At 48.7% G+C, this 11,690-nt stretch overlaps 1 protein-coding gene across 1 annotated transcript; it reads left to right on the forward strand.

Annotated features, from left to right (window-relative positions):
* Positions 1-1,681: 1,681 nt before the first annotated feature.
* Positions 1,682-11,232, forward strand: LOC140491622 (pinopsin-like). Its single transcript, XM_072590075.1, has 5 exons — positions 1,682-2,060; positions 3,252-3,434; positions 6,360-6,505; positions 8,596-8,835; positions 11,083-11,232. The coding sequence occupies exons 1-5, from the start codon at positions 1,715-1,717 to the stop codon at positions 11,230-11,232; spliced, it is 1,065 nt and encodes a 354-aa protein (XP_072446176.1). The 5' UTR covers positions 1,682-1,714.
* Positions 11,233-11,690: the final 458 nt, after the last annotated feature.

The following is an 11,690-nucleotide window of genomic DNA, read 5'->3' on the forward strand; positions in this document are numbered from 1 at the left end:
ACACTGCCCTTAGGGAGGAATTCCAGGATTTTGGCCCAGCGACAGTGAAGGAATGGGGAGATATTTCCAAGTCAGGATGGGGAGGGGGAACCTTGCAGGGGGTGGTGTACCCATGTATCTGCTGCCCTTGTCCTTCTAGCTGGAACTGGTCATGGGTTTGGAAGGTGCTGTCTGAGGATCTTTGGTGAATTTCTGCAGCACATCTTGTAGATGGTACACGCTGCTGCTTCTGAGCGTCGGTGGGGGAGGGAGTGGGTGTTTGTGGATGTGGGGCCAATCAAGCGGCTGCTTTGCCCTGGATGGTGTCGAGCTTCCTGAGTGTTGTTGGAGCTGCCCCCATCCAGGGCAAGTGGGGAATATTCCATCACACTCCTGACTTGTGCCTTGTAGATGGTGGACAGGATTTGGGGAATCAGGAGGGGAGTTACTCGCTGCAGCATTCCTGGTCTCTGACCTGCTCTTGTAGCCACTGTGTTTGTTTGTTTTTTCTTTTCATTTACTGGATGAGGGTGTCACTGGCCAGGCCAGTATTTATTGCCCATCCCTAATTATCGAGAGGGCAGTTAAGAGTCAACCACATTGCTGTGGGTCTGGAGTCATTCATTGGCCAGACCGGGTAGGGATGGCAGTTTCCTTCCTTAAAGGACATTAGTGAACTAGATTGCCGGGATTTTCCAGCAATTGATAATGGATTCATGGTCATCATTAGGCTCTTAATTCCGATTTCAAATTCCACCATTTACTGTGGCGGGGTTCAAACCTGGGTCCCCAGAACATTACTTCGGTCTCTGAGTTATTATCCAGCGATAATACTGTTAGGCAATCACCTCCCCAACATGGGGGTCCAGTTGAGTTTCTGGTCAATGGTAACCCCCAGGATGTTGATAGTAGATGGTAACACCATTGAATGTAAAGGGCGGTGGTTAGATTGTCTCTTATTGGTGATGGTCATTGCCTGGCATTTGTGTGGCGTGAATATTACTTGCCGGTTGTCAGCCCAAGCCTGGATATTGTCCAGATTTTGAACATGGGCTGCTTCAGTATCTGAGGAGTGGTGAATGGTGCTGAACATTATGTAATCATCGTTGAACATCCCCACTTCTGACCTTGTGATAGAGGGAAGGTCATTGATGAAGCAGCTGAAGGTGGTTGGGTCTAAGACAGTACCATGAGGAACTCCTGCAGAGATGTCCTTGAGCTGAGATAACTGACCCTCCAACAATCACAACCATCTTCCTATGTGCTGTCGGAGAGTGAAGGTGAGATTCTGTCTGTGTCTGTGTGTGTGTGCATGTGTCTGTGTCTGTGTGTGTGTGTGTGTGTCTGTGTGTGTGTGTCTGTGTCTGTGTGTGTGAGACAATTCTACTCCCCAGACTCACCCCCACCCCTGCCCCTTTGCCTCCAGCAGAGAAAGTGAAGGGAGAGTCAGGAATCGGAGTGGACGCTGAGTAACGAAGGGGAATTAGAAACAGCCCCTGTGAATCCTGATTAATGGAAACAAATCCTTGAGCAGCAGCTGGTTACTTCGATCGAGGTTAAGAAAGATGATGTGTTGGGGAGGGAGATTGTGTTGATGATGTAGCTAAGCTGTTTCAGCTTTTAAAACCAGCTTTAGGAAAGCGTGTTGACCACACACTGCAGGCTGATGGACAGAGAGGTTTGGCTCAGTCCAGCCTCTCAGAGAATCAACAGCCTCCCGTTATCCTAAAGCTGGATGGGTTTCTCAGAGTCCCCCCTTGGGGTGCCCAATCTGACCATTGGTCCATTCGATGGCCCTCAGTGGCCACATATTGCCCCGCGGGGCACCTATGTGACGGTGGCCACTCTGATGGGCACTGTGGTCATCCTAGCCTCCTTCATGAATGGGATGGTCATCCTGGTCTCGGTCAGGTACAAGAGGCTCCGCTCCCCCCTCAACTACATCCTGGTCAACCTGGCCATGGCAGACCTGATGGTCACCTTCTTTGGTAGCACCATCAGTTTCTCCAACAACATCAACGGATACTTCACTCTGGGGCAAACTATGTGTCAGTTCGAGGGTTTCATGGTGTCTCTAACAGGTGGGTCTTCCCTCCATTTATCCCCAGGATTCTCCTGATATTCCCCCTCTCTTCCCCCCCACTTTCCCTGCACCCCCCCACCCCACCTCCCTTCCCTCCATCCCCCAACCCATGACCACCTCCTGAAAATTACTTTGCTCTGGATTCTGCTACCCTCCATCTCGGAGAGGGGAGCTAGGTTTTCTGGAGTTGGCACGATCTCTGGTCTGTACCAAGAGCGTCAGGAACACTGCTCCTTCATTCATGCAACCCCAAACAGCCCGTTTCTACCTCCTTCCCAATCCCACCGACCGGTCCGCCCAGACAGACACATTGTTTCTGCCTGCTCCTGCCCCAAAGAACTAATCTCTTCCTATTTCATTTCAATCTGTTCTCTCCTCATCCTGTCCTCTCCCACTTACACCTACAATTCCTATGACGCTTTATATCAGTTTCAGAATTTCCAGTTTGCAGGCTCCAGCTGCCTCCTCTTTAATATGGATGTGCAATTCCTTTACACACCCATCCCCCACCAAGATGGTCTTCAGGCTGTCTGCTTCTTTCCAGATATGAGGCCTAAACTGCACCTATCAAGCACCACCCTCCTTCACCAGGCGGAGTTCATCCTCACCCTGAACAACTTCTCACTTCCCTCATTTTCTTCAGGTCAAAGGGATAGCTACGTGTACCCTCATGGGCCCCAGTTATGCTTATCACTTTGTAGGGGCATGTGAAACATTCCTTGTTTCAGTCCGATTCCAGCTCCCACCCATTGGTACATCAATGACATCATCAGTGCTGCCTCTCTCTCTCTCATCTAGAATTGGTAAAGTTTACCCGGTTTCTGGTTCACCCTGCTCTCACCCTTATCTCTGATATCTCCCCTCACTTCGTCGACATCTCTGCTTCCATTTCTGGGGATAGGCTGGCCACCAATATCCACGACAAACTCACTGACCCCCACAGTGACCTGGCCTATACACGCTCACACCCTGCTCCCTGTGATGACTCCATTCCGTTCTCCCAGCTGCACGAACAGAGCTCACTGCCCACTCACAGGGTGGGGTGAGACTGGCAGCAGCTATGGGGTTAGACTGCTCCTGGTGGGCACTCCCTCTGGCCAGGTTCTCAGGGTGGCACAGGTGAGGGGGGGGGGGGGAGGGGGAGTTGAAAGGGGAGCAGCTCAGTTGTCTTGTTTGCTGTTTCTGACAGGTATTGTGGGGCTGTGGTCTCTGGCGATCTTGGCTTTTGAACGATACATCATCATTTGCAAACCGATGGGCGATTTCCGCTTCCAACAGAGGCATGCAGTGTGGGGCTGTCTGTTCACTTGGATCTGGGCTTTGGTGTGGACCATGCCCCCTCTCTTGGGTTGGAGTAGTTATGTACCTGAGGGTAAGACAATATGCACCCAAATATTCTGAACATACAGCCACCTCAAACACAACTGACAAAACGTGACATTTATTGGAGACCGTTCTGGTCACCTCACCACCAGGAGGATGTGGAGCCTTTGGAGAGGGAACAGATTTACCAGGATGTTGCCTGGTTCGGAGCGGATTAGCCAAGAGGAAAGATTGGACAAAGTTGGTTTGTTTTTCACTTGAACGAAGGGTGAGGAGTGACCTGACAGAAGTTTATAAAGTGACAGGTGTGGATAGAATGGACAGTCACAGGAATTTTCCCCCAGGGTAGAGATGTCAATTATTAGGGTCATAGAAGGAGGTGAGTTGAAAGGAGATGTGAGAGGTCACCGAGGGTGGTGAGTGCCTGGAAGGTGCTGTGATAAGAGGTGTTGGAAACTGATACAACGGCAACATTGAAAAGCTATCTTCACAGATATGTGACCGGGCAGAGAATAGAGGAATATGGACCAGAGTCAGGCTTTAAGGTGCTTAGTTTGGAAAAGGTATCAAGTATTGAGCCAGGACTGATGGGCTGAAGGGCCTGTTCCTGTGCTGGACTGCTCTTTGTTCTTTATGTTACAAAAAGAGACTAGGAGCAGCAGGAGGCCATTCAGCCCTTTGCTGTACTGTCCAATAAGATCACGGTTGACCTTTGACCTCAGCCCCGCCTACCCACCCTACCCTCATATCGCCTTTCTCCAATGATTGAACCATCTCCGTCTGGAATGGACTCTCAGCTCGAGCAGGCCTTACTCCATTGGATAGAGAATCATCAATAACTTCCAGCACAGAAACAGACCATCTGCTCCCCACAGGCCTCGTCCCAGCCCCTTTCCCTCTCACCCAACCATTCTGTTCCTTTCTCCCTCGTGTGTTTCATGTGTTGACTCAATAGTGTTGATAACTCTAACCTCTCCCTGCACATCTGAGTTTCACAATGTCAACACTCTTTGCTGAAGGAGTTTCTCCTGAATTGCTGATTGTCTGTTTGTGTTTAGCTTATATTTGTGACCCAGTATCTCCTCAGCAACTGTGTCAAACCCTGTTATAATTTTAAAGACCTTGATCTTCCCTGTCCCAGGAAAACGATCCTGGTCTCTTTAACTTCTCCTGAGAGAGAGAACCCTTCCGTTCCAGTGTCACACAAGTGAATCATTTCTGTCCCTTCTCCAGTTCTTCCCATTCCCTCAGGATTTCTGCAAGAATCCCGTCAGAGACCCATGGGATGAGCCTTTGCTCCTGAAGAATATTTCTCTGAGGGTGAGATTGGTGTTTCTCCCTCCCCTTTATATTTACACTCAGTGGGTTACACTCCAGTTCTGAGTCAGAAGGTTGTGATTCAGGATGCCGTTGGTGATTTGAGCTCATGGCCCAGGCAACCCCAGCAAGTGCAGTACCGAGGGAGTGTTGCCCTGTTGGAACAGGGAGTTTAAAGGAGGCATGTGTTCCCCACTCTCGGAGATGGGAAAGAATCCAAGGCATTATTCTGAAGAGGATCGAGTGATCTCCCCGGTGTCCTCGCTAATATTTATTCCACAAGATCATAACATAATCGACGTCCCCAGTTTTAAATTGTTGGTCCCTGGAGTTTGCTATGATTATGGTTACTCTTGATGGGCCAGAATTCTGCTCATTTTCCCAATCTCTGCCCTCTAGACCCAGTAACATCCGCAGAAACATTTTTTGCAGCTTTTCCAATTTAATAATATCCTTCCTGTAGGAAGCTGCCCTCCTTCAGGACTTTGCAAAGAGTCTGTATCTGTGACAAACTGCATTGCACACTCACACTGTGTACTTCCAATATAGTCATAGAGTGATACAGCACAGAGACAGACCCTTCCATCCAACTCACCCATGCTGACTCGGTTTCCCAAACCAATCTAGTCCCACCTGCCTGCATTTGGCCCATATCCCTCTAAACCTTTCCTGTTCATGTACCTGCCCAAATGTCTTTTAAATGTTGTAACTGTATCTGCATCTATCACTTCCTCTGGCAGCTCATTCCACATAAAAGCCACCCTCGGTGTTAAAAAGTTACCCCTTGGTTCCCTTTTACATCTTTCTCCTCTCACCTTAAACCTATCCCCTCTCGTTCTGGAGTCCCCCCACCCTGGGGAGAAAAAGCTATTTGCTCTTTCATCTTATCTCTGTGCCCTTCATGATTTTATGAACCTCTATAAAGGTCACACCTCACTCTCCTACGCTCTGGTGAAAAAGGTCCCAGCCTCTCCATATAATTCAAACCCTCCATTCCCAGGAACATCTTCATGATTCTTTTCTGAACCCTCTCCAGTTTAATAATATCCTTTCTATGACAGGGTGACTAGAACTACACACAGCACTCCAGAAGAGAGTGGCTCAGTGGCTCACAGCACCAGGGACCCAGGTTCGATTCCTACAATCCACTGATGTGCAGGTTAGAACTGCCCGTGCTAAATTACCCATAGTGTTCAGGGATGTGCAAGTTTGGTGCATTAGTCAGGGGTAAAATGTAAATAGATCGGGTAGGGTCTGGGTGGGTTGCTCTTTGGACGGTCAAAGGGCCTGTGTCCACACTGTAGGGATTCTAAGAGGCCTCACCAATATCCTGTACAACCTCAACATGTACTTCCTGTACACCCCAGCTCCTGAATGGACAATTTTCCACATTTTCAGTCGAAGGCTGTAGTCACACAGCATGCTTTTAGCGTATACTTGCACTGTGTAATCACAGTATGTACTCGGACTGTGTACACTGAACTCTGTGGCTGTATTGTGTATTGATTGTGTGTGCCCGTGCTGTGTCCATTTACCCACATTGACTATGTGCCTGTATTGAGTACAGACTGTATGTGCCTGTACTGTATACTGACTGAACTCTGTGCCTGTATTGTGACAGGTCAATGATTAAAACCGTCTCTTTTCTGGGCATTAGGTTTGCGAACGTCTTGTGGCCCGAACTGGTACACGGGAGGGAGTAACAACAACAGCTATGTGGTTGCACTCCTTGTCACCTGCTTCATGATGCCCCTCAGTTTGATTGTGTTCTCCTACGTCAGTCTGTTGGTGGTTCTCCGAGCTGTGAGTATGGGGTGAGGGAGGGAGGGGAGGCTGCTCTGTTTGTCCACCCTCTACACCCCCCCCTCCCCCACTCAGTCACTTGCTCAGCTCCTAGTCCTGGCATATCTCAACATGGAATGGGGGGGAAAGAGGTCATTCCTCTCACCCTGCTCCCTCCATGGAACTTACCACTTATAGTCATAGAGGAACAGAAGAAGGCCATTCAGCCCCTCAAGCCTGACCTGGGACCTAACTCCATACACTCACCTTTCACCCATATCCCTCGATATCTTTGCACAACAGAAATTCACCTCCACTTTAAAATTAACATTTAAAACTAACTGCTGTTTGTGGAAGAGAGTTCCAAACCTCCGTCACTCTCTGTGTGTCAAAGTGTGCACTCCCCTCCCCCAGTCGGCTCCTGCCACTCTGTCCCAGATGGGATCCCCTGGAAGGAGGTGTATTCAGTCAGTAGCACAGCCCCTCAATGACCTCACCACTCTCTTAGACCCATCTAGTTCATTCAGATTCCTCGCACAGATCTGCAGCACAGGCCTGGTCATATGTGACTCCAGTCCGCCACTGGCTGCTTCATCCTATCCCATTGCTGTACAACATTCGATGGGGACAGTGTAGAGGGAGCTTCACTCTGTATCTAACCCTGTGCTGTCCCTGTCCTGGGAGTGTTTGATGGGGACAGTGTAGAGGGAGCTTTACTATGTATCTAACCTTGTGCTGGCCCTGTCCTGGGAGTGTTTGATGGGGTCAGTGTAGAGTGAGCTTTACTCTGTATCTAACCTTGTGGTGTCCCTGTCCTCGGAGTGTTTGATGGGCACAGTGTAGAGGGAGCTTTACTGTGTATCTAACCCCATGCTGTCCCTGACCTGGGAGTGTTTGATAAGGGACAGTGTAGAGGGAGCTTTACTCTGTATCTAACCCTGTGCTGTCCCTGACCTGGGAGTGTTTGATGGGGACGGTGCCTATTTCTCTCATTTTGATGAATTTCATTTCTTTGAGAAGATTCTGGAAGGTGTCAATGAACGGTTTCAGAAGGATAAGCAGGTGGGAGATGGAGGAAGTGCTGTTTTGTGGGTGAAGGAGGAGTTCAGCGCTGAGATGAGAAATGATATCAGCACTGGGGATTGGGACGTGGAATCAGACTGGATAGAAATTAGAAAGGGCAAGGGAAAGAAATCCTGGGTGGAAGTAACCGATAGATTTTCAAACAGCAGGTTCACACTGGGGCATGGCAGAACCCAGGAAAAACGCAAACTCATCAGGAAAGGAATGAAAAATATCAGGAGGTGATTTTCACATGCATAAGGACTAGATAAGTCCAATAAACCTTGAGGGAGACTTCACTGAATATTTCAGAGCTTGGTTCCACAACATTCTGCTCCAAGAATCAGGAAGCAGGTTATTCTGGATTTGATATGATGCAATGTGGTGGGATTAATCAATGATGTCAGAGTGAGGGATCCTCAAGGGAAGAGCGATCACAGCATGCTAGAATTTCAGTTGGAGGGAGAGAAACTGGAGACCCACACTAGTGTTCTAGAGTTAAACAACGCTACTTAAATTGACACGAAGTCAGATCTGGGCCGGAAAGCTGGGCAGGTGATGGGCAATGGGAGAGGTTTAAGGAGAATGTCACTTGCTCCCAACTAAAATATATTCCAGAGAGGAAGCAAGATTGTCAGAGAGATGAAACAAAACACATCCATAGCTAAGCAAAGAAATTAAAGATGATATAAAGACAAAATCAATTGCACCTTACTGCAGAGGTGAGGGTAGGCAGGAAAACTGGGACCAGCAAAGAGTGGGGTAACAAAGAGGTCATCACTTTAGCATTATGGGAGTTTGGGGGGGGGGGGGTGGAGTTATAGAATTTCTTTTCTCAGGGCCACACTGTGCTTCACTCCCTGAGTACGGTGGATCCTGGGACATTGAGTAAGTTCAGGAAGGAGATAGACAGATCTTTAAGGAGTAATGGGAGGAAGGTGGAGTTGAGGTGCAGATGAGATCAGCCATGATGGTATTAAATGGTGGAGCAGGTTCAAGGGGCTGAATGGCCTCCTCCTGTTCCTAATGTTCACTGCTTCCTTCCACAGGCTGCTCAGCAACAGAAAGAGTGTCAGACGACACAGCGAGCAGAACGAGAGGTGACCCGTATGGTGGTCGTTATGGTGATGGCGTTTTTGATCTGCTGGCTTCCTTATACGACCTTTGCCCTCGTTGTTGCTGTGGATAAGGACATTGTGATTCATCCCACCTTGGCCTCCATGCCATCCTATTTCTCAAAGACCGCCACCGTCTACAACCCCATCATCTATGTCTTCATGAATAAACAGGTAGGAGCAACTCTTCTTTCACTCAGAGTCATTAAGTCACACAGCACAGAAACAGACCCTTCACTCCAACCAGTCCGTACTGAATATAATCCCAAATTAAACTAATTCCACCTGCCTGCTCCTGGCCCATATCCCTCTAAACCTTTCCTGTTCACTTATCTATCCAAATATCTTTTAAATGTTGTAACTTTACCCACATCCACCCCTTCCTTGGGAAGTTCATTCCACACGTGAACTGGAACCCTCTGTGTAAAAAAAACTTGACCTTCATCTCTTTTTTAAATCTTTCTCTTCTCACCTTAAAAATGTGCTCTCTAGTCTTGAACTCCCCCATCCCAGGGAAAAGATAACTACCATTAACTCTACCTATACCCCTCATTATTTTATAACCTTCTGTCAGGTTGTCTCTCAACCTCCTACACTCCAGTGAAAAAAGTCCCAGTCTATCCACCCTCTCCTTATAACTCAAATCTCCCATACCCGGTAACCTCCTGGTAAACCTCTTCTGAACCCTCTCCAGCTTAATAATATCCTTCCTATAACTGGGTGACCAGGACTGGACACAGTACTCCAGCAGAGGCCTCACCAATGTTTTTTCAATCTCAGCATAACTTCCCAGCTCCTATACTGAAAGGACTGAGGCAGTAAAGACAAGTGTACCAAACCCTTTTTAACAACTCGGTCTACATATTGACATATCTGAACCAAGGCTGTGTACGTTAACAGTTGCCAACTCCACTGTAATGGGTTCCTGGAGGTTTTATCACATGACTCTGGCTTCCATCACTCTCCTGTCATTGGTCATTCCATCATTACCAAGTCCCACCTCTCCATTATGTGATTGGACAATTCCTGTCTGTCAATCAAACAGACCCCAATCTACTTTTTAAATAGTGGATAATCAGGTTCAAAGAGAAAGGAAAACATTCTGCCTTTTTTCTCCATGTCTTTGTTTGCTGCAGAATTTGGGAGATTTATCCACAAATCTTTGGAGTGTCTGGGACAATATGGAGAATTAGCAACCAAGAATTTGATAATGTAATTCTGGAGAACTTTCCTTAAAGTTGTGACTGTGACAGGAACAGGGGAATGTGGTCGGTGTCTCTGACTCACACTTTCCTCCCCTCTAGACTTGACTATTTCAATACACTCCTGCTGGTCTCCCATCTTCTGTCTCACCATTAAATGAAGCCATCCAACATCCCAACCTCGCACAAAGTCCCATTGACCATCCACCCTGGGCACAATGACCAACACTAAGCCCCCAGTAACCAACACCTCGATTTTATAATTCTTTGTTTTCAAATTCATTCACGGCTTCATGGCCCCTCCCCCATAACCCTGTCTCCGTAACCCGCGGCATAGACAGAAATCCTGGGCCCAGGCTCCTGCTCCCATCCTGACTCAAGGACAGTGAACCTCACTCCAATTCAGGGCAATATGATAAGCCCCCACCCCACGACACTAAACACAGAGGGCCCAATTATTCATCCCTGTGTCAGACCCTGCTGTAGCCACATGTCTTCACAGCCCTCTCTGCAGATCCTGTAACTCAAGTGTTCTGTTAGAGTGACATTTTTGTCCCTCCATCATTTATGGCTGTGCCTTCAGCAAAGACCTTGAATTCTGAAATTTCTCTCCTCTTCACTTCCTTCTTTAAGACAATCCTTAAACCCCTACTTTTCACCAAATGCCATCCACATAATATACTGCAACGACTCTCACAGATCCCTGATTGAGCACTATCCACCCCCATGATCTCTGGATGGGCAAGGGCAGAAGGTCCATGGGAACACCACCCTCTGCAAGTTCTCCTCGAAGCCCCGTGCCATCCTGACTTGGAAATATATCGCTGTTCCTTCAGTGTCACTGGGTCAAAATCCTGGAATTCCTTTCCTAAGGGCATTGTGGTCTACCTACTGCACAGCGGTTCAAGAAGGCAGCTCACCCCCACCTTCTCAAGGGGCAACTAGGGACAGGCAAGAAATACTGGGCCCAGCCAGTGACACCCACATCTCTGGAATGACTAAAAATATTTTTAAAAATTCCCCTAATGTCACCTTCCGTGTCTCAGTGTCATTCCTTTATTTTCTACATTTTGTGAAGTGCTCAGCGAGTTTGTGGGGATTGGGTATAAGTATTAGTTGTTGTTGTTTCTCCTGATGAGGACAATCCAAGGCAGCATCAGGGATGTCCTTGTCCTAGTCTCTGTCTCACTGATGCTCCTTGTTTGTGTTGTGTGTGCAGTTCCGGACGTGTTTGCTGAGCACCCTGTGCTGTGGGAGGGTCTCCGAGGATGAAGTCACCTCGTCCACATCCAGCACCAGGAGCCGGACTGAAGCTACAACCCTTTCTGAGGGAGGAGGAGGGGGTGGTAACAGAATCACACCAGCCTGAGGTGCCTCGGGGCGAGGGGCTCTGGCACCTGGATCAGTGGGTACATTGGCATGACCTCAGCTTTCACTGCCACAGCCTTTCTCTCTTCCTCCGAGGAGACGGTGATCATCAGCTCACCCTCACAGCCCAGGAACACACACACTCATGGGCTGTCCCTCAGGCAGGTTCCCCTCAACACTGCGGCTCACCCCCATCGCACCCCCACCTTCACCCCACAACCCACTGCACCTCCAACCCCACCTTCAACCTCCAACCTCCAACCCACCCCACCACCAACGCCATACCCAGCACCAACCCCACCTCCAACCCTATCCCCGCCTTCACCCCCCAACTCCATACCCACTACCAACCCCAACCCCACCTTCACTCCACAACCTAACCTTCACCCCCGACTCCACCACCGACCACACACCCACCCACCCCATACCCACCTTCACCCCCGACTCCACCACCGACCA

The sequence above is a fragment of the Chiloscyllium punctatum genome, chromosome 19 (genome assembly GCF_047496795.1).
Source record: "Chiloscyllium punctatum isolate Juve2018m chromosome 19, sChiPun1.3, whole genome shotgun sequence".
In the NCBI taxonomy this organism is placed as follows: domain Eukaryota; kingdom Metazoa; phylum Chordata; class Chondrichthyes; order Orectolobiformes; family Hemiscylliidae; genus Chiloscyllium; species Chiloscyllium punctatum.

What these genes read in the sequence shown, in the direction of transcription:
- LOC140491622 (XM_072590075.1), top strand. Translation starts at nt 1,715, where the DNA reads ATGGGTTTCTCAGAGTCCCCCCTTGGGGTGCCCAATCTGACCATTGGT. An exon ending in TTTCATGGTGTCTCTAACAG is followed by an intron (nt 2,061 to 3,251) that starts GTGGGTCTTCCC and finishes TGTTTCTGACAG; the next exon opens with GTATTGTGGGGCTGTGGTCT. An exon ending in ATGTCTTCATGAATAAACAG is followed by an intron (nt 8,836 to 11,082) that starts GTAGGAGCAACT and finishes TTGTGTGTGCAG; the next exon opens with TTCCGGACGTGTTTGCTGAG.